The sequence below is a fragment of the Mustela nivalis genome, assembly GCF_964662115.1.
Source record: "Mustela nivalis genome assembly, chromosome: Y".
In the NCBI taxonomy this organism is placed as follows: domain Eukaryota; kingdom Metazoa; phylum Chordata; class Mammalia; order Carnivora; family Mustelidae; genus Mustela; species Mustela nivalis.
The window spans coordinates 32,214,986-32,239,268 of record NC_139041.1 but is presented as its reverse complement, the minus strand read 5'-3'; the positions used below and the strand labels follow the sequence as shown (position 1 = coordinate 32,239,268).

At 51.7% G+C, this 24,283-nt stretch overlaps 2 protein-coding genes and 1 long non-coding RNA gene across 11 annotated transcripts in view; 2 read left to right on the top strand and 1 right to left on the bottom strand.

Annotated features, from left to right (window-relative positions):
- The window catches only part of LOC309856901, a 17,820-nt gene extending 12,388 nt beyond the window's left edge, over window positions 1–5,432 (top strand). The window contains exon 3 of the long non-coding RNA XR_014307404.1: window positions 4,777–5,432. This is a non-coding gene — a long non-coding RNA (uncharacterized lncRNA). The remainder of the gene's footprint in view (window positions 1–4,776) is intronic.
- The window catches only part of LOC309856876 (patatin-like phospholipase domain-containing protein 4), a 26,686-nt gene extending 3,545 nt beyond the window's left edge, over window positions 1–23,141 (bottom strand). Inside the window, exons 1-6 of one of the 5 annotated variants that reach the window (XM_082718671.1) lie at window positions 22,682–22,713; window positions 19,112–21,541; window positions 18,104–18,300; window positions 17,670–17,764; window positions 17,368–17,503; window positions 6,792–6,857 (exon numbers count right to left, since the gene is read on the bottom strand). In XM_082718671.1, the coding sequence (XP_082574797.1) occupies window positions 6,792–6,857; window positions 17,368–17,503; window positions 17,670–17,764; window positions 18,104–18,115 (309 nt within the window). In that variant the 5' untranslated portion in view covers window positions 18,116–18,300; window positions 19,112–21,541; window positions 22,682–22,713. Of the gene's footprint in view, window positions 1–6,791; window positions 6,858–17,367; window positions 17,504–17,669; window positions 17,765–18,103; window positions 18,301–19,111; window positions 21,542–22,159; window positions 22,379–22,681; window positions 22,764–23,033 lie in introns of those variants that run through there. The other 4 variants (XM_082718673.1, XM_082718669.1, XM_082718672.1 and 1 more) reach the window with 4 other exon arrangements.
- Window positions 23,100–24,283, top strand: part of LOC309856882 (uncharacterized protein) — a 433,358-nt gene continuing 432,174 nt past the window's right edge. For 4 of the 5 annotated variants that reach the window (XR_014307378.1, XR_014307379.1, XM_082718686.1 and 1 more), the window contains exon 1: window positions 23,613–24,283. Coding sequence is in view for 2 of the 5 variants with exons in the window: in XM_082718686.1 (XP_082574812.1) it covers window positions 24,186–24,283 (98 nt within the window). In the remaining 3 variants the exon portion in view is untranslated. The other variant, XR_014307377.1, reaches the window with a different exon arrangement.

The following is a 24,283-nucleotide window of genomic DNA, read 5'->3' as shown; positions in this document are numbered from 1 at the left end:
AGCTTCTGTGATTCTGGAATCTTCTTTGGGGAGAGAAGCAAACTGTGCTGGTGCTTCCCGTGATGGCTTGGTACCACTTCTAAAGGCACAGTGGTAACTGTCCCATCCACACAGGGCAGGTTATGACGTGGCAGGACGTGCCCAAGTTTGCCTGACACACGGATGTGCTCGGGAACAGATGAGGAACATGCCCCGAGATTCATAAACTCAGACAATTCTTGGTCCATATCTAAAGGGGGAAAAGCTAAGGAAGGCATCTCTCTTCTAAGGGCCTTGTGAATTCATTCTGCAAGGACCTCAGCACATCTGATGTGGACACGGATGAGATACGGATGTTCGTGAGCAACACGGGATGCAGGGCTGAACTGTCTTCAGCAAGTGAGTTCAGAATTCTTTGTCAGGAGAATGAACGCGAAGTTGAAAGCTAGAATTCCTGGAAGTGCCATCGCACAGGGCCTCACGGTTTAGGAAACCAACCCCCTGTATGACTTGGTTTATCTTGGAGAATGCCGGCAGATGGGTAGGTCATGCTCGTATCCTCAGTTTTCCCGTCTTACAGGAGAGGAGACGGAGGCTTGCAGGGTTCTTCACGCTCGGTTGCTGCTAGCGTGCTTTTGTAAGTAAAGTTTTATTGGCATACAGACGCGCCCTGTAGTTCACGTTTTGCTGTTACTGCTTTCCCACGGCAACAGCAAAGCTGAGCGCCCGGGTCAGCAGAGCCGGCCTGCCCCACCGTGCCGCGCGTATCTCCTCGCGGGCACCTTCTGGAAATTCTGTGCACCGCCGTCCTGCGGAGTAGGCACGCGGGAGGTGGGCGGCGGGTCCCCTCACGTGCACGCTGCCTTCTCGCACAGGATCACACAGCCCCGGAGATCAGAACCGTTTCCGGAAGGGGCAGCAACGAAGTCCTGACGAATCACTCTGCATTTGCAGGCCTGTCTGATCTTGTGTGGTACAGAGGAAGAATCGTTATGTCCACGAGAACATGCTCGGTCCTTGCGTCTCAGAATGGAGGCCGTGAGGAGAGGCAGAGAGACGAGGAGAGGCCTGGTCTCCGCGACGTGGGTCCGAATCTCCCATCTGAAGTGAAGAAACACAAGTGGGAAGGCGAGACCGACGAACTTTCCTCAAGAAAAGGGAGACGGCTGAAGATAAATACGAAATTTCGGAAGAGGTGGAACAACCCTGCTACTATTTTTACTAAAGATTACTGGTACATTGTGTTAATTTTGGAGCTTTTCATTTTTTAGTTAAAAGATGGGGACATTCAATTTTGAGAAAACACGGAGTGTTACATCAAAAATATTCCCTGGAAGACTAATGATGTGTTTTTTCAAAAGGACCATGCAAAAAATTTCAGAATGTTGCTGAAAAAATAAGGTCTTCTCTTTCCGATGAAGGTGAGAATTGATGCGCAGATTTCCATCCTGCCTGGTGGCTGGTGACCAAGCCTTTGAGGGGACTGAGCCACCTCCCCGTGGGAAATGTCTAATCATAAAGAAATAGAAGCCTAAGGTCTGTGGTAACGATTTTATACAAATACACAGTGACGTAGACTATGCCACAGCTCTCCTTCCCACAAATGTCAATCATGAAAGAGTTAATAATCCGTAGCCCATGAAAAATGCTCAATCGACCAGAAGAAGTCAATGTTAAATTTTCTTCATATAAGTCAAAATATTCCCTGAATTCTATTTCAGACAACGAACAAACAACAAGACCCCCCAGAATTCTGAAGCTTTTCTTGAGATGTGCATCTCTCAGCTCTAGGGAGGCTCTTATTCTGTTATTCTGACATTTTAGTCACTTGCCAGTCACAGTGCCATCTCTTAGAAACAAAACAACTTGCTAGTCCAGAGCTCCTCTTGAAAATGCTCACTTGTGTTCCAAACTGATGGCAAGAACCTGTGAAGACGTGGCCTGACAGCATGCATGTCCGGAGGCCATACGTACGGATAGAAACGTCATTAGTAAAAAACACAAGTCTGACCTTCAGTGTGTGTGCATTCTCCGTGTATTCAGCTGTAAATGACTCCCTACCATAAATAAGGTTTTGAAAATGCTCTTAAAAGATGAAGCCAGGAAAAGCTACAAGAACTTTTTTTGTTGTTGTTTTTTACGATTTTGTTTATTTATTTTAGAGAGAGAGCGAGAGCGCTGTCAAACTAGGAGAGGGGCAAGCAGAGCGAGAATCAGACTCCCTGCGGAGTAGGGACCCTGAACTGGGGCTCGATCCCAGGATGCTGGGATCATGGCCTGAGCCAAAGACAGATGCTTAACCGACTGAGCCACCCAGGCGTTCCTATGAGGAGTTATTTTTTTAAAAAATTAGGTTAAAGAAAATAGAGGTCATTCCACTTCCAACAGCTGGTGGACAGGTTCGGAAGGAAATAGACTGTTAGTCAAGCAAATCCTCAGTGTTAACAAAAGTATGACACTCTTAAGTGATTAATAATTGATTTTTAAAATATGAACATTCGGTCCACAAATATATATTAATGAAATCCACGATGTTCAACACGTCGTTTCTCCCAGATGAAGAACAAGGAGGTCTGTGCGTTGCTTGGGGCCGGCAGGAGCAGAGTCTGCATGTGGCCTTCTTGGTCTCTGCCACACGGGCACTGCTCTGTGTCCCAAGCCTCGACAACGGCCCCAGTGAAGTCGTCCGTTCCCTCTGCCCTCACTGTGGGCACAACCTCCCTTGCTTCCGAGAAACCACCTCAGCAAACACCCCATTCAAGACCCGAGTTCCACAAAAACTTTAAAACCTGGAACTCGAGAGATGTTTTCAGCCTGATGGAAATTTTTCTGTAATTTAAATCCTAGGAAGAGCTCACACCCACAGCAGGACACTGTGTTTAAAGCACACGTCCCATTTCCTTGAAAATGGAACAGTTCTGGAAAATAACTTGGCCTAGAAACCCTCTAACACCGTGGGAGGCTGTCAGGCTGATGGAGAGTCCAAGATGAGCACAGAGCGAGGCTGCCCTGTTGTTTGGGGTCTGCGTCAATGGACGAGACCTCTGAGGGCACTGTCCGTCCTTGGCTTCATGCCCTTTCCTCTTGGTGGACATCAGTAAACCACCAAGGAAAACCGAACGCTGTCAGAAGGCATCAAAATTAAGTAGTTATCATGTGTCTACTATGCACAGATGCGGGTCATCAGGAAGACCTTGTCCTCCTGCCCAAGGTCAGGGGCCTCCGCACTGGTCTCCATCCTTTTCCCGGCCTGGAGGCCGCATCCCCTGCTGCAGAGCTGCGGCTGGGCTTCCACAGCCAAGTCCAAGCGCTCAGTCACGTAAGGGGAAACGCAGCTGAGAACAGCTGACCCTTTTAACCACTGCTCGTCGTGAGCTCACAAACCGAAGAAGCAGGAAGATGGAGGGAGATAAGCCGAGGGAGATGGTGGGGCACACTACGCCAACTGGGGCAAGAGGCACGGACGGCAGAGACACAGTGGTTGGGGATCCTCCTGGGAAGGCTGCCCCCTTAGTAGCTAGGTGGCCTCGGGGAAGTAACCGAACATCTCTGCATCTGCATATCCTCATCTTTAGATACCAGGGAGTAATCCTTTCTGGTGCCGCTGACAACAACCAGTCACAGCACAAGTTTTACTTCCTTCTCTGGGAAAGAGAAAATGCACGGTGGTGTGCTACAGGTGGCCTCCCCAAATCATTTAGGGCCTTTCTAGCTCACTCTGTGGCCATCTCCAGGCGGTGATTTCTCCGACCTCATGATCCACAACAGCTGCAGTGGTTCCAGTCATTGCATCAAGGTTCCAGGCAGCAGGAAGTAAACAGAGTTAGGTCCCTCTGTAATTCAGCTTATCTGTCTGGCCTGCACTTAGATGTATAGCCACAGCTGGTGATAAGGGAAGACAGGAAATGTGGCCTTTTAAGCACAGTCCTCCAGGTCCAGCAAAGAGCTGTGACTCCGTTGTAAGGAAGGAAAGAAAAGTTGATGGTGCAGAAAAATAGAAGCCTCTCCCACCTGCACCTGCTTCGTGATACTCTTACCAGTACTTCAACGGGCAAGTATTGAGCATGGTCTCAGGGACAATGTCTGGGACTCGGCTGTGCGGTCCCCTCGACTCCATCCTCCCTTTCTGAAGTTCCCACCTGGTTATCGTCACGTGCTGTATTGACATCCTCCCTGCCCAGTCACCACCTCTGAGTCCTTCATCACACTGGCAGCTCTCCTGATTGGACTCCTGCACCCCCCTTTCATAATGCATAATCTGGAAAACACCTTACCATGGTTTCCCCGGGAGCCATTTCTGTCACTGTTATTATAAATTGAAGCTCTGAAGTAAAACGATGATATTTCAGATCATTATAAAATTAACGTTCCTAAGATAGAGTTGATTTTGATGGTATCTGTGTTCAAAATTTACAGCTAAAAGTAAATATGAATTTTTACTCTTATAGCAAGAAAAAAAGGCTAACTTACTTTAAGTCAACTAATTATGTAACGTCCAATACCTTCCAAACAAAATTTTAGATGACAACGTAGCCCACGCTCCTTGGGAACTGGATCTCCTGCTTTCATGCGCTGAAGTTTAAATCATTTTATGTTGCTCTTAAAAAAAATGTATCTTTTGTTTCTAAGCAGTCGCAGAGAGGGCTTGAGCCTTCTGTACGGACCGTATGCATACTGCTAATCAACAGAGTTCGAGTCACAGTAACGGTCACACTTAGCCTCTGCCTCTTAGTACCTCCACGGCCTTCCCAGTTACTTCATGTCTCTGTCCCTCGCTCTCCTTCCCCGGCCCTTTAGACAGCCGTCCTGGGGCAGAGCCACTGGGGCCCACCACTGAGCAGGGAGCAAAGGACTGGAAAGCCCAGGAGAGCTCCAAGAAAGAAAACCACGAGGACTCGCGAGATCAGAACCCACACAGGTTCCCAGTCACGCGAGGTGAGAGATCCGGACACGTGCTTCCTTCTGTGCGGCCACCGTGCCGGGCCCTCAGAGTGGGTGCGTGAACGGACGAATGAATGAATGACGGACAGCAAGCGTTTTTCACGTACCCACTAGAGACTAAGGACATATTACATACATCATGAAACCAATAAAATGCGTGGCCTTTATTCTCCCACAAGTATGTGCCTGATCTTGGGTGTTAAATTGGTAAATGTATTTGAGGGCACCCCGGGGTCTCAGTGGGTTAAGCTTCTGCCTTCGGCTCAGGTCATGATCTCAGGGTCCTGGGATGGAGCCCCGCATTGGGCTCTCTGCTCAGTGTGGAGTCAGCTTCCTCCTCTTTCTTCCCTTGCTCATGCAGGCTCTCTCTTTCTCAAAAATAAATAAAATCTTAGGAAAGATACTGTATTTGACTCTACAATATGTATCTTTGGTATGTGTTAAATGGATGCTGTATTTGATTAGAAATACAGATCTCTGTTATGTGCTAAGTTGATAGTGCATTTGATTATAAAATAATTATAAAATAATTATCAATTATAATATAATTATAAATTATTTCTGGTATGTGTCAAAGAGATGGTGTATGTGACCATAAACACTTAACCCTTATAAGTGTTAAAATGATACTGTGTTTGATTACAAACATGTATCTCTGGCACTTGTAGTTAGTGTATTTCATTGTAAGGAGCTAGTGTATTTCATTATAAAATTGTATCTCTGGGGGCACCTGGGTGGCTCAGTGGGTTAAGCCGCTGCCTTCAGCTCAGGTCATGATCTCGGGGTCCTGGGATCGAGTCCCACGTCGGGCTCTCTGCTCAAGGGGAGCCTGCTTCCCTTCCTCTCTCTCTGCCTGCCTCTCTGCCTACTTGTGATCTCTCTCTCTCTCTCTTTCTGTCAAATAAATAAATAAATATTAAAAAAAAAATTGTATCTCTGGCCGTGTTACATGATAGCATGTCTGATTATAGGAGTGGGTCCCTGTGCAGGAGCGGGGCGGGTAGGACCGTAAAGGAGCTGCTAAAATACCTTCCCTTGAGGTGCCTGGGGGCTCAGTCGGGGGCGTGGCTGCCTTGGGCTTGGGTCATGATCCCAGGGACCTGGGGAGGAGCCCCGCATCACATCTAGCCCCTGCTCTGCAGGGACTCTGCTTCTCCCTCTGCCCGTTCCCCTGACTCCTGTTCATGCGCGCGCTCTCTCTCTCTCTCCTTCTGTCCTTCTCTCTCAAATAAATAACTGAAATCTTTCTAAACAATGAAAAGAAACCCCCTCCCCATAGTGCTGACCAGGAGCAGATTGTGGGGGGTGAGCCGGTGGGTGCTCACCGCTCCCCTCCCCTCCACAGACCCGCTACAGCCGTCAAGGGCAGCCCCCTGCAGCGCAGACCGTCTGACAAGCGCCTGGGTAAGTGACAGGCCTGGCAGGGGAGGGGGTTGCTCCCCAGTGTGGGGCTCCTGTGTGGCGGACCGAGGGGACAGGGCTCCAGCTTTGGTCAGGTGGGTAGGATATGGGGGGCCCTGATGCTTCTTCCCACCTGACAGCGCAGTTCTGCTAACAGAAGGAGCGCTGAATGGGACTTAATTTTTTTTTTTTTTTTAAGTCTTTCCGTCTTTTTTTAGAACAAGGAATGAAGCTTTTAATCAAATGAAAAGAGAAGGTCCCTGATCATTCTGAATCTCGACATCCCGACTCTAAGGTCCCAAGGCCCCTGTACTTGATTTTTTTTTTTCCTGTTGCAAACAAAAGTATTATGAAAAAAAATCATATAAGCTGATCTGGAACTACCAGAATCATGATAACATCGGATCCCCTGAAGGAAACCTGGGACTGCAGGAGTCACGGGTAATTCACCGGTTACGAGCGACCGTCACCTGTCCTCTGTACTCCACCGGTTTCAGTCCCGCGTAAATGGGCACGAAGCTACTGGCCAACAGCACCTACGTGAACAAAATAAAGAAACACCTCATAAATGTTGGCATTCGCATGCATCCAACAGATTTGATAGATTGACTCTAAAATGTGGAATTTAAAAAAAACAGAACATCATCCGGGGAAGACATGACGTGAGTTCCGTGTATCTCCAGGGCACACAGGACACTGAACTGGAAGACGGCACGTTCCGTATCGGAGACGACCTTGGAGGGACACGGACAGTTCAATGTTCTGCGGCTCCGCGGGCTTCACGCGAGGAAGATCGGGATTTGAATAACAGACAACGGAGTCCCTCCCACAGTAAACTCCGGGTAAGGCTCCGTTCTTGAGTAAGTCCTCATGAGCTAGTCAGAGCGCGTGAGCTCAGACTAAAAATCATTCTAACATTGCACCCGTGTGGTCCCGGCTGGCTCAGTCCGTACAGCCTGAGTCTTTGTCTTGGGCTCATGAGTTTGGGGCCCACACTAGTAGCAGAGTTTACTTAAAAAAAAAAAAAAAACAAAACCAAGAAAGTCAGGGGCACTCGTATTTTTCCGAGGAGCGGACCGCTCTGGTTTTCACAGCAGAGACCAGCCTGCGGCGTGGGGGTGTTCTAATTTGTCACAGGATGTTGTTAAGGGGAGCGAGACATTTCGTGGGCTAACAACACGGTCTGCAGACGTAATGAGGCAGTGGCAGGTACGGACCCAATTATCTTTTATCTTCCTTTGGGAAAATCAAAAAAGGTTGCCCTTGAAAATATTACCATTTCTTCCAACGGAAGAAGCTGGGCATTGGGAACCTTTGACATGTACGTATTTTCCAGTATAGTTTCCAGATCTCTCCTGTTCTGTTTGCTAGACAGAAGACACCGAACATTTAAGCTATAATCTTCCAGCTAGTAAGCGACGATGGTACGGCTGTTCCCTGTGAAGGATTTCCTGAGATTTGGGGGCGGGGCATATAGTATTCAGAAATGGGTTATGGCCCCAAAACTGATGTGTAAATCAAGTATGTAGAATTGTTGAGAACTCAGAGGCCATTTCCTCCAAAGAAACGGTATTGTAGGTATGTTTTCTGAGGTTAACTCCCAAAGGTCAATTTATTCTGAACTGTGAGTAAACAAAAGATCTGGTTGCCCGCAACATGCGCTTTCTATGGGAAATGCCCTCTGGGTTGTCACCTGCCACAGCTGAAGCCCACTCGGGCCTCCATCCTGTCCTGCAAGCTGGCCCAGGATTCCCTAGCTATGCAACAGCTCCTGCTGGCTCCTCGCCGCCCAAAGCTGCCGAAGGGAAAGGCTGTGTGTCTCCTGCACCGTCAGTCAGCCCTTCCCAGGGTGGGTCCTCGACAGATGGCCGTTGTCATCTCCCTCCCCCTCTGCTGCTTCCCCGCCAGTCTGACCCGCAGGAGAAATGAGGCTTCTCCCGTGTGGTTGGGGGCACGTCGAGGACAGACAGAGAGGGCCTCACAGCACCGGGCTCCTGCCACGGGGCCCACAAGCATGTAGGGCGTCAGATTTGTGTGGTCGCAAATTCACTCGTACCCTAGCACAACGGAAGGACTCCGGCAGGAATGGGGGGAGGGAATGACACGGGTCACGCACCTCCGTGGTCCCAGGCTGCTGCTGGGTGCCGGAAGAGCTACCTAGTTAGTGCAGAAAGAAAAGCCAGGTATCAAGGACTGCGGGATGTGGAACGCAGGGCATCAAACCAAAGCACCAGGGCAACCTCGCGTGAGATGGGTGCCCGGCCTGCAGAGAAGAGTGAGTGTCGACAGGCCCGTCGTGAGGCATTCCTCTCGGCACGAGTGGCCCAGCGTGCAAAGCAGCAAAGCAGGAGGGGGCGCGCGCTCTGCCTTGGCGGGACAGTGCCTCCCAAGCCCGCGGGGGACAACAGGACAGAGGCCAACCTCCTGAGTTCCAAAGCATCAGCAGTTGGGTGCTTTTCAGAGAAAGGCCATTCAGCGTGCGGGCCCTGCGTTCGCCCTGACTAAATCTGGCTCTGCCAGCCATCGGCTACTCCTTTCAAAAAACAATTACAGACCCTCGGTATGTTTTGCAGGCACACTGTGGCCACTTAATGACGTTATTTGGCAAAACGCCCCATCGCACTGTGGCAATAATGGACACAGTTTGTGGATCGCACGCGTACTGGGAAAGGGCACTACTTAACGCTCTTTAAAGAACCGAAGGCGCTCTGTAAGCATAGTGATTTATTTCATTATGCTGCATAATTATATCTGCCCTGCAAAAAAAAAAAAAAAACAATCACTACCATTAGAATCAGAATTTTGTGTACTTCCTCCCCAACCCCGTGTCAGAGTATAACGTGAAGTTCAGAAGTTAATGCTTGGAACACTTTTGCGGCATTTGGTTGAAAAATACTATTCAATTACTTTCCTACAGATAAGAACAGTTCCCGTCCTCGCTGATAGGAAGAGCTCACCCAATGGGAAGATGCCTGCCGCTCCTCTAAATCAATGTATTTACTCTGCCATTCATCACTTGCCTTTACATACGCTGCTGGTTTGTGGGTCAAACTATGTTTGGTGGGAAAATTAGCTTCCACAGTTAGGAACAAAGTGGCTTTTCTTATTCCTGTGCGGTCCGCTTCTGGCCATTTTATGGCAAGCAAAGAGGATTTGCTAAGGAAAGAGACAAGCGCTCATATTCTTAGGCGGGAGGCGTACACGTGTCCTTCTGCTGTGTCTTACCGCGTTGTTTTTCCAGGGAGAGTTTTCTCAGTCTCAGGCCCTGGAGAGCAGAGGTTCTTAGCAAAGGGAGGGAGTGTCTTCATTTAGCGATGTCTGGAGACAGTACTGTATGTCACGTGTGTGTGTGTGTGTGTGTGTGTGTGTGTGTGTGTTGGGAGGGTGGTAGGTACTACTGGCGTCCAGTGGGGAGAACCCACAGATCCTTCTACACATGCTGTAGTGCACAGGACACCCACCACAGAGAAGCAGAGGACCCCAATATCAGGGGTGCCATAGCTAACAACCCTGAGGCAGAAACTGGAGTCTGGCCATTCACGGCCCATCCCAGGGCCCCGCGCCTTAAGCGATGCGTGGATTTGCTTTGTCTCCTTCTTACTAAATACACAATGATGAAGATAAGTCAGTCACTTCCTGCGGCAACTGTGTCAACGTTGCCAAGTGCATATGCAATCCACGTTCTGACGAGCTCTTTTCATTTCACATTTTATAGAAAAGGGGTGTTTAGAAAATTATGTGGCCTGGCTTCCTCGGAGAATAAATTCCCCACAAGTTCCGTTTATGCCTGAAGTTTGCGGTGGAGTTTAATGAGGATCTGGCTGTTTATTCAGAACCTGCTGGCGTAGTTGAAATGCAAAGACGGATTCAAATTTATCTTCCCCGGTCTTCTCAAGAAAAGGACCATCTTAAATTCAGGCCTTACTTCACCTTCAGAAGGCTCCGTGGGAGAAGAGCTTGCTATCAGAGCATTCTCGCTATGTGCGCAGAAATCTAGAACATCCTAGCAACGGAGACAGAGTTGTTCTTCTTAAGGGGGACACGGGGGAAAAGCCTTTCTGGGAATACAGATCGGTGAGCTTTCACTTGGGTGAAAAGACCAGCTCAGACCACTCATGTCCATCAGCTTGAAACCTGAAGAACTCAGTGACTGATCCTAATTCAGACAAGTGGCCGGCACCAGCGCTCCACGGCACGGATAATTTCAACATAATTTCTGCTCAGCTGTGCAAGTGACTTACGAGTTTCTTATAAACAAAGGATTTACCTCCCTAATCACACTCGGCTGAAGGCTAATATTAAAATGTGCTTGGATTTCCTGATCGCATCTTTCCTTGCGAAGACAAATAGCGCAGACATCAGGCGATAATGTGTAAAGGGGCTCGCAAGGAAAGGACTTGACACAGACCCATGGCACACAGGAAAAGAGTCAGAAGAGCCAGGGTCCCTGAGCTGGTAGGTACTCAAAGGACCTGAGGAAGCACTTCCATGGACGTGATCTCTGCCTCAGACTGTGGGATAGATGGCACAGCGTGGATTCCAACTTACAAAGAAACCAAGGGACCGAGAAGTTGTGCCAACGATCCCCAAGAGACCAAGGGATGGAGAAGTTCTGGCAACGGTCCCCAAGAGACCAAGGGATGGAGAAGTTCTGGCAACGGTCCCCAAGAGACCAAGGGATGGAGAAGTTCTGGCAACGGTCCCCAAGAGACCAAGGGATGGAGAAGTTCTGGCAACGGTCCCCAAGAGACCAAGGGATGGAGAAGTTCTGGCAACGGTCCCCAAGAGACCAAGGGATGGAGAAGTTCTGGCAACGATCCCCAAGAGACCAAGGAACGAAGACGTTGTACCAATGATCCAATCACACTCCACGCAACACAAGGGCTAAGCTCTTCCATCACCAAAGCACCACTGCCTTTGCAAAATGGGGCCTCGATTTGGTACTCATCTGTCGAAAACAACCGACCCACAGCCATAAATGATCAGTGGACTTCATCCTCCAAGGGAACACTATTTTCATCCGCCCCTCAACTCACTCCCCTCCCCCGAAAAAAGTGCGGCAACCAAAATGAGTCTCTCTGGTTGAGGAGAACAGAAAGTGAGGCCTTTGCAGGAGGGGGGCCTCTTGGGGGCTCCGGTCTAAGTATATAAAGGGATTCTCCGGGGTGGGGGGTTCATCTCCTCCTTGTGTGGTAGCCAGATCACATGATTCTTCCTTTCTTGGCTCAGTCACAACAGGGGAGCAGGGGCGGACTTGACAGAAGTAAATTCTGGACAAAATAATATGTGAAGACCACATGCCTGCCTTGCAGTGGGAGAGAATGGGGCGGAAACACCTCCGCTACCAGTCCTGACGGTCTCAGTCTTATCCAGGCTGCTCTAACAAAATACTATAAACTGCGGGACTTACAAACAACACCACAGTTCTGGGGACGGTAGAGCCCAAGAACCCAGCCTCAGCAGGTCTGGTGTCTGGTGAGAGCCCACTTCCCATCTTCTCACTGTGTCCTCTTGTGACCGAAGGGGCAAGAATGCTCTCTGGGATCTCTTTATAAGGTAAGGATGCTCTTCCCGTTCATGCACGTTCTGTCCTCGTAATCTCGTCATCTCCCAAAGGCCCGACCTGCTAATACCATCTCGTGGGGGTTAGGTTCAACCCACACTTTGGTGATAGAAACATTCAAAACATAGCATTCCACTCCTGGCTCCCCCGAAGTCATGTCCCCCTTTTGTGCAAAATCCATTCAATCCCCCCCAACAGCCCCCAAAAGGTCTTCATTTGTTCTAGCAGCAACTAGTTCCAAGTCTCGCTGAAATGTCATCTCAGTCAACCCCGGCGAGCCCCGCGGTACCCTCCATGCGGAGGCGACCTGCTCTCCCGCTGTGAGCCTGTGAGATCCCGGTGTTCTGTGCTTCTAAACTCAGCGGTGAGGAGGCACAGGATAGACATTCCCCTTCCAAAAGGGAGAACTAGGGAGGCAGAAGGAGGGGACACGTTCAGAGCAGGTCCGAAGTGCAAGGGGGCAAATGCCCTTCGACCTTCAGTCTGGACGACCATCCTCCTTGGTGTGCCGTGCGGCCCCGGAGGCCCGTGGCGGCGGGTCCTGCCCCGGATGCTCTGCTGGGCGGGGGAGGTGCCCCACCTCTGAGTGTCCTGCCAGGAGCTCCCCAGAGCTTTCCTCGTGTCTGGGGTCTCCACGCCCATGGCTCCGAGCGGAGGAGGGTTGTCCGGTGAGTGGAGAGCGTGTGTCTCCAGTCGTCCTTGTACTCTGGGCTTCTCCGGAGAGGGCCATCCCTGAGGACGTCCGCAGTGGCTCATGGGTCACACTTCCATCGTCTTGGACAGTCGCTGTGGCTTCTCGCTGGGTGGCCGGCCGCCTCCTCATCACGTGGCCGTGGGCCGCCCCTTCCAGCTCCGTTCTGAAGACGCAGTCCCTGTTCAGGAAGGACAGGCTGAGAATGGGCCAAGTCTTTCAGCGCGACCTTGATTTTGATAAGAGATTCCACCTCGAAGGCCTTTCTCGCTTCTTGCATTTCACACAAGCAGGCAAGAGACGCCAGGCAGCATCTTCAACACTCTGCTTAGACGGCAGCCTCGTCACATACCCATTTTTATCTCTCGCAGATTCCATCCTCCAGAAAACACTGGAAGCCTTCACGGATCCCCCACAGGAGGGAAGGCCTTTAGTCCAGTGTCCAGGACCACGTCCTTGTTTCTGTCGGAGACCTCATGACCCCCAGTCCTACCGCCATTCCGCTCATGGGCCCTTCGGGAGTCCCTGAGAAGACAAGGCTGTCTCTGCAGCTCAAGTCTCTCTTGTGCAAGTCCTCTGCACACGTGCCTCTCAAGGTCCCCTCACGGTGTCGTGGGCTCTTTCCAGCACGCGCCTCTCCCGGCCTCTGTCCGCTACCCGCTTCACAGCGCCCCCCATGTCTCAGTGCTTCACAGCGCCCCCACGTCTCAGTGCCGCTTTTCTGTCTTAGTCCCTCTGGGATGCTGCTGCAAAACACAGACGCGTGGCTTCCAAACAACAGGGACTGATTCTTCATGTTGCTAGACGCTAGGACGTCCAAGGTCACAGTGCCAGCACATTTCATGCCTGCAGATAGCGTGCTTCTCACCATGTCCTCCCAAGGCAGAAAGATCTTTGGACCACATAATTGGTCAACACAAGTTCTAAGAGAATATTCAGCGATCATTGCAGATATCAGAGGAAAGACTGACCTTTTATGCAAAAATAAGCAAAGTTGATACAATGTAAGTGGGAGTCCTCACAGAAGAGCACATTTATAAAAGGAAGCCAGTGGTCAAAGGATGCAAAATCCTATGCCAAAAGGTGGTAAAACCAGGTAATGATCCATTTCCCGAGATATTGTACAGGTAGGTCAGCCCACTAGTCATGAGCACAGAGGATAAGGTAGGGGCAGGAGAACCACTTGGGCAGGAAAGGCTGACTCCCGCTCCGCAGAGAGCCGGCTGGAACACTTGACATCTCATGACCGGCTCACACCGGCATGCCGACCAGTCACGCGTGTGGCTTAGTACCTGACCTGTTTACTATTTGCTGAATACGGGCTGTGACCAACAGCCAGAAACGCGCTTCTGCTTGCTTTATTCATTGTTCTCCCTGGTAACACAGGTGGGGTTATTGCGTCCATCTCACAGCTGGGAAAACCGCGGCTTGAACATCATTCGCGCTGGAGAGCACCGTCAGGAAGTGACAGACCTGGATGCGGTACTGAGAGACGCACGTAAAACACGCAGTAGTGCAGGAGACCACCCACGTGCACACGTGCACACACAAAGGGCTGGACACACGTACACATATATACATGTGCACACACGCTTTAACATATAGAGACACCCCGTTTGGAATTAAAGGTGGCCGTCACCTGGTGGGTAATGAAGAGCCCAGCGTTAAGAAAAAAATAAAAACACTAGTTAGAAAGGGAATAAACGAGTTAATGATAAAACGGGAATAAAATGCAACTTGCTGGTCGGAATCCGTAGTACTCAGTACTCCCGGCTCCTTCGCCAGCGGCCAGCGGACACCTGACGTCCACTACCCTCTGGTTTTCGTCTCCGTCTCTCGGCCTGTGTCGGCGTTTGTCTCTCTCACCTCCAGCATCTCCGAACACTGGGAAGGACACCCAAGGCTGTGTGCGGAGGGCCAGGTGTGCAAAGCTGCCAAGAGACTGAAGTGTGCACCGTGGTGCTGCTTCCCCGCTTGGCTCCGGGGCCTCCGTCTCCCCCGGAGGGAGGGAGCGGAAGGGCCGGCAGGCGCCTTGCTCCGGACCCTCCCCACTGCCCGAGGCGGTCAGCACGGCCGGCCTGCCGCGTGGCTCCTCACTGGCCATCCGCCACTGGCCTCCTCGCTGCTCAGAGCACAGAAGCTCACGATGTCCCCGCCACGAGGGAGTCTGCTCTCTTTCCTCTCTATGCCTTCTCCTCTCAGTCCCCACCCGGTCTTACTGTGGAACTAACTGCTTCTTCGTATTCCTGGGACGGGTCTCCGACATGTCCTAGCCACGGCCTGCCGTCAAGGATCCATCCATCCTTCCAATTTCTAGTTCTGAAAAAGGTTAGCGCATTCTGCTCAATGTTTAAAATGCTGCTTGTATAACCTAGGATAAATGTTAATTATTCAATTATTCTCCTTACAAGATATTACACATTTGTGTCAACCGTTTCTCTTCCGTTCAGTGAACTCAAGTAATTACACCAATTCTCTGAATAGTTATTATCCAAAACAAAGGAAATTGAAAAAAAAAATCATGTTTACTTACTGCAGTAGTTTGCTATTGCTGCTGTAACAAATTACTACAAACTTAGAGGCTCAAAATAACAAACACAAAATCTCTTACTACATAGTCTCGAGATCAGAATGTCTCGTGCAGCTACAACCCAGGTATCGGCAGGCCTGCATTCCCTCCGGGAGGCTGTAGGGGACAGTGCTTCCTGCTGGGGCACTTAAGTCCCCTTTGCTTTGCTGGCCGTCAGAGGGGATGGCTCACAGCACCCACTACCTCTGTGCTCTACCAGCCTGAGAGCTGGGAACCGCAAACGTACTTGGCATCCAGGTATGATCTCCATTTCCAAGGAGTTACGGATTTATTTGGACCCCCCCGGATAATCCAGGGTCATCTCACCATTTCAGGATCTTTATCTCGATCATGTCTACAAAATGCTTTTTGCTGTGGGAGGTGGTATGTCCACAGGTGCCGGAGATTACGGAGTGGACATCTCTGGAGGCCACGATTCAGCCAAGCACATTGCCATATGAGAGGAAGTGAGAGGGGGCTAGTAGATCCCGCATGGGATGTCACCGAGCAGAACGCTGGACAGCTGGTCGGTGGTCGCAGCCGGGCCACTGACCAGCTCAGTCATTTTGTAAAGATCCCTCAACCTGTAGGATCCGGATGCTTCCTTCTTTTTCTTTCTTCTCTTTTTTTAAGTAGGTTGCACCTCCATTGTGGATCTCAGTGCGGGGCCTGAACTCACAGCCATGATCAAGAGTTGGATGCTACAGGCTCCTGGATGGCTGAGTTGGTTAAGGGACTGCCTTTGGCTCAGGTCATGGTCTCAGGGTCCTGGGATCAAGCCCTGCATCGGGCTCCCTGCTCAGTGGGGAGCCTGCTTCTCCCTGTCTCTGCTCATGCTCTCTGCTGTCTCTCTCAGATTAAAAAAATAAAATCTTAAAAAAAAAAAAAAAAGAGTTGGACGCTTTATCCGCCAAGCCACCCAGGCACCCCTTCGTTTGTTCCCAGGGAGGCCACTGTCACAGATGCTAGCTCATTCATCTACCTACCCATTCCCATTGTCAGGCACGAGGGCTGTCACAATGGACAAAACAGAGCAACCGCTGCCCGCTGGGAGCTTACACTCATGCGAGGAAAGACTGAGTATGTAAGGCAGTAAACGACACAGCACATGAACGGTGACGGTAAGTCAGGAGGGTTACAGCTTGCACGTCTGCACCGGATTCCAGCAAAGTGCCTATTTTCTGCGATGGAGAGACTGTTCATTTGTAAGTGCAAGAGTGGCGTAGTCAGCACACCGAGTAAAAATATTCTAATCTCTGAAGTCACAAAGTAATTTGACTTGTCAGTTCAGCATTTCAGGTTATATCATTCACACGGTGGAACTCCAACCGTTAGACTCGACAGTAAAAATCAATGCGTTTATCACGTAATTCGGGCAGAAGTTTCCCCACTTACCCTCAATCCATCGCCCACCGCTGTGTCCAAACACGCATTCTTCACATGGTGTGAAGCCGGCCGTGACTCCCACCAAAGGGAAAACAGAGAAAAAACGGCCCGGCTTTTGTAAGAAAAGTGCACTCTTTCCAATTTACAAATATTTGATGTATTACCTTAGCAAGCACAGTGTTATTTGCACCTGTAGCCAAAGTATTTCCCAGAGATGATAAATTCGCAACCGAGCAACTTTCCAATGTGTCCGGGTAGAAAAAGCAAGAAAACGGATTGGGAAGGTGAAACGGAACGTCAGATGGGGACGTCAAGAGACCCAGGGTCCAGAATGCCCCCCACAGCCGGTCGGTATGACCCTGGTCATACCGTCACGTAAAATCTCTCCACCCGTATCCTCTCTTTAAAAGAAGAAAGCAGTCAAAGGGCAGGAATCACAGCTGCCCTCCCTGATGTACAGACGGCCTGCGCAGGACTGAGTAAGACCGCACAGGAACGAAGTCTTCCAGGAACGGGGAGATCCCAGCGACGTCATGCAAGGCACTGAGTACCACTGTGCTCCCCGGCCGCACGGGCGACCCGCTTCCCAGGGGCTCGTGGGTGAACAGCAATCACAGGGAAAGCAGGGACCCAGTACGGGACGTCTCCGGGGCCTCCGAGGTGGCCTCTGAGGGACGCCAGTTAAGCCACTCACCACCCCCTTCACTGATCGAGCCCTCATCGTGTCGCAGGCGTGATAGGAGACCTTCCTTCTAAAGAACACGGTGATGCCCATGGCCTGGGGGAAGGAATTAAGTCCTTGCTGAATCCCTCAGCCCTGAGATGCGGCTGTGTTACCTTAATGAGGTCCTCCCTGGAGCGAAAGCTGGACACCAGGTAATTTTCTCTGGTTTTGGTGTTGGTGATGGATACGTGCAGGCGGCTGTGGGCCAGCTCATGAGCGTTGGAAGGGAGAATCCGCTCCATTCCGCTTCTAAAGCAGAAAAAGTGCCTGCGTTACTCACCTTGAATTATTGAACGCCTTGTAAATATTTTAGAAGGGAGAACGCTGCCCCGAGCGTGCCGCAGTTTACACAGAGTGTCCTCAGCCGTCTGTCCGCACGCGCTTTGAGGGAAATGGTCTCTATTCATGTATGTACCTCAGTCGGGCCATGAAATCGTAGCCGGGTGTCACCGCCCCAAAAGACTGCCTTCGGGTTTCTTCGGCAAACTCGTAGGTGAATTCATTACATTCCTGAGGAAGAAAACAAATACGGGAACCTCTGATTTGTAGAGAAAGAGAAAATTCCTTCTTTTTCCAGAATTCTCTGGCCATCCCACAAGGCGCCTGGACCCCACATCTTCTAAAACCAACACTCAGCCCTCGGCGTCCCTTTCCTTCACAGCTGCGTGAGTCCCCACCCGACCCGTCCTCACCCCACTATGCTTAGTCCCCCGGCAAGCTATGCGGCTCCCAAATCCAGTCCCCCCCCCTTTCTTTTTAAATCATCTCTAAGGGCTTTGCCCACATCTGGGAAATTCTTGACGGCTCAGTTCTGATTCTCATTTAGCACGTGTCTTCAGCACAACGGACCCCCTCTCCCATGGCAATTCTGTGACCTCTGACACAGTCTGATGGCAGCGGTTCTGATTACTAAGGACGATAGCGGTGACCAAGAGAGGAGTCGTGACGATGATCCGTCTTGGGTATTGGGAGCCTCCGAGTGGTGAGGAGGGTGGACACGTACTGTGCTGGGACTCCCTGATGCAGATTCTGGAAGCTCTGTAACCCTGGGAGGTGGATATAATACCCCACTTGACAAGTCAGAAGACCAGGGCTTGGGAAGATTAAACATCTTTCCCAACAGCTCATCAAAACTCGTCCAGAATCAGGGTCTGAATCAGGCCTCTCTTTCCTTTATTAACTCCCGCACAACACAACCTGTACTGCGCCCTCGGCACTGGGGCTCGGGTACAATGAAGTACCAAGAGGTCCTGCCCCCATGAGACCGAGGACTGCCTTGTGTGTAGATCCAAGAACACGATGAGGGGGCCTTGAAAGTGCAATAACCTAAATCAAGCCCCTCCTCCAACGATGGCTACATTCTAGTCTCTGGATCCTGTGACGGTTTCCTTACAGGACCAAAGGGATGTTGCAGAAGTGAGTGAAAGATTTTGAGACGGGAGGTTATTCTGGCTTATCCAGGCGAGTCCGGTGTCATCGCAAGGACCCCTGTAAGTGAAAGAGGGAGGCTCGAGTGTCACCGCCAGAGACGGAGATGGGAAGACGCTGTGCTTCAGGCTTAAAGACGGAAGGAAGGGCCACGCGCGTAGGCATGCAGGCTGCCCGCAGAAACCGTAAAGGGCAAGGAAACAGATTCTCCTCCGGAGCCCCCAGGGGGGAGCACTGCCTGGCTGAGAATTTGGTTTTAGCCCAGGGAGACCATTCCAGAACTATGACCTCCAGAAATCTAAGACGATAATTGTGTGTTGTTTTAAGCCACGGAGTTTGTGGTCATTCAGTGTAATGAGCAAGAGAGATACTACACAGTGGGCGTCAGCCAAGGCTTCCCTCCAGGGAGACAGCCAGGCTAAGACCTACCATGTGAGGAGGAGCGGGATGGGAGATGGGGGCAGAAGAGGAAGACTGGCAGGGGCAGCTGGGAGCACGAGCCAGCAAGGGCCACTGGCCTGAAAGTCAGCGAGCCAGTGGAGAACCAAGTCGCGGGGGCTCCCGGGAGGCAGCCCAAGAAGTCTGGATCCTGTCCTAAGTCCAAACAGAGCCCTGTGGGTGGCAGGGGAAGGGAGGGGGAGTAAGACAGCCGGATTTGTGTTTGTGAGGTGGTGGTTTCTGGTCGTGAGTGGACACAGGGCTGCTGTCGGGACGCTGCCCCCAAGATGTGCGCTCCTTCTACCAGACCAGACTGCCCACTTAATGTACTTTCTTGTATTAATTTTACTTACACACACACGCACACGCACACACACAATCCCCTGACCGCACTGGAACCTGATTAAGCAACGGACTTACTCATCTTTGTGCTCTCTGCTGTATATCTCACACCGTGCCTTGCAGATTATGGGCTGAGAAAAGGCCGGCAGCACTGAGCTGTTCCATACGGACGTCTAAATTTGCCTGCCTCCCAAAATACATCCGGCATCAGGTGCTCCTCTTAATTATACATGCATAAACTCAGAGCTAGATTAATTACTCACGTATTTGTCACAACACCGCAAAGCTCGAGGAACCATCCGCAAGAGCTGAGCTAACACGGATGTGAGTAAGTAGAAAACAGTTTGCTAAAAAAACTCAAAGCAATGGTGTATTTCAGATGCTAACAACAAAAGAAATAAAATAAACTTAAGTCAATGGGCTGAAAATTTATTTTGACAAAGGAGAAATGAGGATCGTGCAGGTAAAGACGCAGAATCATTTCATACCTTCCAGTGTGAGCACCCCGTACGTCCTGCTCCTTTACGCACCCAAGAGCCCACCCAATCTCACCCACACAGCTAGACAGTACAGCAGGGTCTTGGATTCACTGAAAAAAGATACAAGAACAGGTAATCTGGCTTGAATATGATATCAAGTCTCAGATCCAAAGGAACCATTTGTGTCTGAACACCACAGATTGTCAGTTAAGTGGCTATATCGTGGCAGTATTTCTGAGTCACGTTACTTGTTAATCACACTTAATACAGTTCTAAATCTGAAGATTGAAAACCAAATCTGTTCAATTGCAAAGCTGAGGATTTGCCCCACGTCAAGGAAAGATGGCACTGAGGAGAACACAACCCCTTCGGTGTCCCTGGCCTCAAGAGTTCTGGAAAGGAACTAGCCTGCAAATCCAGCTCCTATGGTCCTGCTAGCTTGGGGGTGGGGGGGTTGTGTTCACACCTTACGTCTACCTTCACTGCTTTCAGGTTCTCGTTCTGTGCGATCTGTATGGCACTGCATCCGTTCTCTGGTTTCCCAGAATGCAACGTGCAGAGACAGGAAGAAAACCTAAGTGGGTTCTTGTAGGACTGGCTTCAAATCCAGTGTTTCCTACGTAAGCAGCTCATCTTAGGTGATGAGAACAAGAGTCTGAAGGTTTCAAGTTTTGTAGTTTTGACATTTTAAATGGGACTTAAATTTATGCTCGGGCACACACGTGTTCGTTATTGAGTTGTTGTTCAAAGCCACTAGAGTGTGTAAGTCACGAGTGAATAGGATTTTCGGCACCTCTAGAAGAAGACAGTTTTCCCAGTCAGCAAATGCAGGATTGCTGTCGAGAAGCAGAAAGCATTTTTACAACATAGATGGCATTCAGTGGAATACCTAATGAAGGTTAATTTTCATTACTTCTGGAGAGACTGCTTAGAATTCACAGGTTTTTAACCGGGAGAATGAAAAATAAAATCTCTCCATCATTCTGATGAATAGAAATTCTTGGTCTACATTTTCCTTTAGACACCTGTTTGTAAACGGGAGGGAACAAAGCATATTGGCCCTGTGTTCCGGGTCTTGAAAACAGGGCTGGTTGTTCTCATGATGAGATAAAGAAGACATATCCTTTGCTTGAACGAAACAGAGAGCTGGGACCTTAAGACTAAATAGACACCCAAGGTGGGCGGGGGAGTGGGGGGGAGGCATTTTATTTCCTTGTCTCATTTCGGAAATAATCTTTCCCAAATCCAAGAGACAGGTGCATAATGATTAATTTTTGAAAGAAAACTCTTAACCTTTTGTGTTAGCCAGGCAAAGGATTATTTCTCTGCAGCTCACTTGGTGGGGGTAGCCTTCATGTCAGTGTCGGGGTGTTAGTTTGCTGGTGAGAAATGCAGCCCGGTTACAAGTTCATTACCTCGATTTTTTCTGGTGCGGTCAGCAGCACGGTAGCCACCAAGGATCCCGCAGAAGCCCCTGCAAAGGCCTTGACAGCCTTCAGGAGCTTCTGGCCGTGTCTACAAAGTGCAGATGCTGCCCCCAAGTGGTAAATGCCCAGGAATCCGCATGCTGCAAAGGACAAGTTGATGTGCTTCATTCTAGCTGCAAAAAAAAAAAAAAAAAAAATTAAAATTAAAATTAAAAATTAAAAATCCCCCAAACAAAAACAAACAAACAGAAAAGGCTGTCAGTCCGTACAGTATATTGCACATGCTGTGTTGTCTCATGCCTCATCCTTCCAAGATTTTGTTTTAATACAAATGTTCTGTGCTCCACACAGTACCGTCCGTGAAAATCTCATTCAATATCAACATGTTCAAGGAAACTTTTTTTTTTAAACCCTCTCATCTTGTCCCAATACAGCTGTATTAATTTTTAAAAAGGGCAGTGCCCTATGTCCTCATCACATAGACTGTGCAAATCTGCTATTTGATGCACCTGGCGAGAAACCGATCACTAGGTTCCATGTGGCAGGCCTCTGGTGTTTTTGTTGTTGATGAGGTTTTTTGAACTTCTTGGGGGACGGCTACTGTTGGGAAGGTGGATTGCTACACAGTAGCGAGTTGCAAACAAAGTAGCGAGTCGAGTTGCAAACACGCGAGCTCGCGGCGAGTGCATCACCGCATCTCAGAAGCTCCTGCCTCCCTGGCCCCACGCTCGCGTTGCAAGCACCCGTGTGGATAGTGAAGGACCTCCAAACCCCAACCCAAAGGAACACACAACAATGATGCCCCGGTTCTCGAGACAGACAGAGGTCACGGCCGGCAAGGGCACTGGAAGGCTCCGAGGCAGGTTATTCGCGGCAGGCGCCCACTCGTGATCAGTTAAACGATGCAAGTGTTTTCCCGGAGGCTCCGTGGGCCCGAGGGGCACAGGTGCAAGCCATCGCGCAGTCGCAGAGCGGCTCACCTGCCCCCTCCCCCCGGGGTCTCGCCCCCACCCCTCCCCCACGCCGGGGCGCTCAGCCCGGGCCTCGAGTCCGGGGGCCTTAAGACGTTGGTTGGGCTCGGGAGTAGCCGAGCCCCGGTTTGGGTTTCGTTTGGGCAGAGTGGACTGGAGTGGGGGCGCTCAGCGTCCAGGCGGCAGCACGCGCAGGCTCCGCATCCCTCTGGGGGCCTGGGGACCTGGTGGGGGGGCCGGGGGTCACCGCCGCACCAACCCGGGGGCCGCAGAACGGCTCCGGCCCGCCCACCTCCGGGAGAGACCTCTGCGGACCAGAGCCCGCCCAGCGCTCCGCCCTACCAATGCATCTCTGAGGCACCTCCATGTTGAAAGGCCCCCCCCAACCCGGAAGGCGGAGCCGCGCCGTCACTCAACAAGGCTCCGCCAATCAGAGCGGCCCTACGCTCGCGGAGGGCCTGCCCAGGAAGGTCTCGCGGAACAGGGTCGGGGGCGGGCCTAGCGGCGCGGGACTGCGACGTCATCAAGCCGACGCCCACCGTATTTAAGCCACCGGGCTCAAGATGGCGCCGCACATTCGGACGCTTGACCCCGGTGTCCGGGGCGCGGGTAATGGGCACCGGTGTCATCTCGCGCCCTGCTGTGTGGGATACGCGGCGATGCGCTTTCGTGCGCCCGCGCGTCTTAACGGCACCTGCGGGCGGGCCCGTCACTTGCGAGGTTGCTCGCCCCGAACGGCCCTCGTTGGCGGCGCCCCGGAAGCGCTTGTCCCTGCTGGCGTCGGTGCCCCGGAAGTGGTTCTCCCCTTGTTTTCCTCACTCTGGGGGCGGTCCAGCCGGCCGCGAGGGCGGCGTCCACGTGCCAGGTCGTGGGCAGTCGGCGTCCCGGCGTGTTCGGCGCCTCGGGCTGGTTTTTACCTGAGCGTGTCGGGAAAGCGCGCACGTGGGCTTCGGGCGGCGTCCGCCCTGGACCCCTGAGGCTGGGGGACCCCGGGCAGCCTGGCTGACCTCTCGGAGTTTCCCGGGGGACATGTGTGCCCCGTGGGAGGCGGGCATCGTTGCTGCTGCTCGGTCCTCGAGCTCGGGGTAGACTCGGGACAGCGGGACGCGGTGGCCCGGCCCGCCGACCTGCCCCGTCGGCCGGCTGCCCTGTCCGGTCCGAATCGGCGCGCCCGGAGGAGCCGCAGAGTCCTGCTTGGAGGATGCCCGGGGCCCCCGGCTGCAGGACGGGCTTCCTCTGCGGCCGCGGAGCAGAAACAGCCGTGCCCCCGGGGCCTGCCTGCCGAGAGCCGGAGGAGGGCAGGCCCCCGCCCAGCCTGCACCACGGGCTTTTTCTGTCCCCTGTTTGGGATGCCCGGGCGCACCTGCACGCGAGGACTCAGGGAGACCTTGTGTCCTGCGCTGACCCCCTTGATGCTGGCGACCCCGTCATGCCTCAGCACGGCTCAGCTCCTGGGCGAGTTCTTGACCGCCCCGAGAATCGAGGCCCAGGCAGGGCAAGCTGTCCTTGGGGGAAATGCAGAAGGACAAGCGCTTGGTTCTGGCACTCGGGGGCACAAGGTGGTCCTCGCCTGAGACCACCCTCCAGGACACTTCCCAGAAAGGACCAATCGGAGGTCTCCTAGCCGAGCTCCGGGTGCAGAATCTGCGTGTCAGCAGAGCCCCCCACCCCCGGGGCTGGCCATGCTTGTCAAGTCTGGGAAGGCCCCTGTCTCGCGGGTGGCCTGCTGGGGCTCACGGAGATGCGGGGACATCAGAAGTTTAGGGAGAGACAGAGCCCGCCCGGCCAGACGCTGGCGGGGACATAGCCCTTGCAGCTGGACGCTGCCACCAGGCGGATTCCCGAGATGAAACAGCTGTCACTGGGCAGCTTCGATGAACATGGGACTGCGAGAGCCTTGGCGGAAAGGGGAGGGGACATCTCCCGCTGGGAGCACACCTGCCG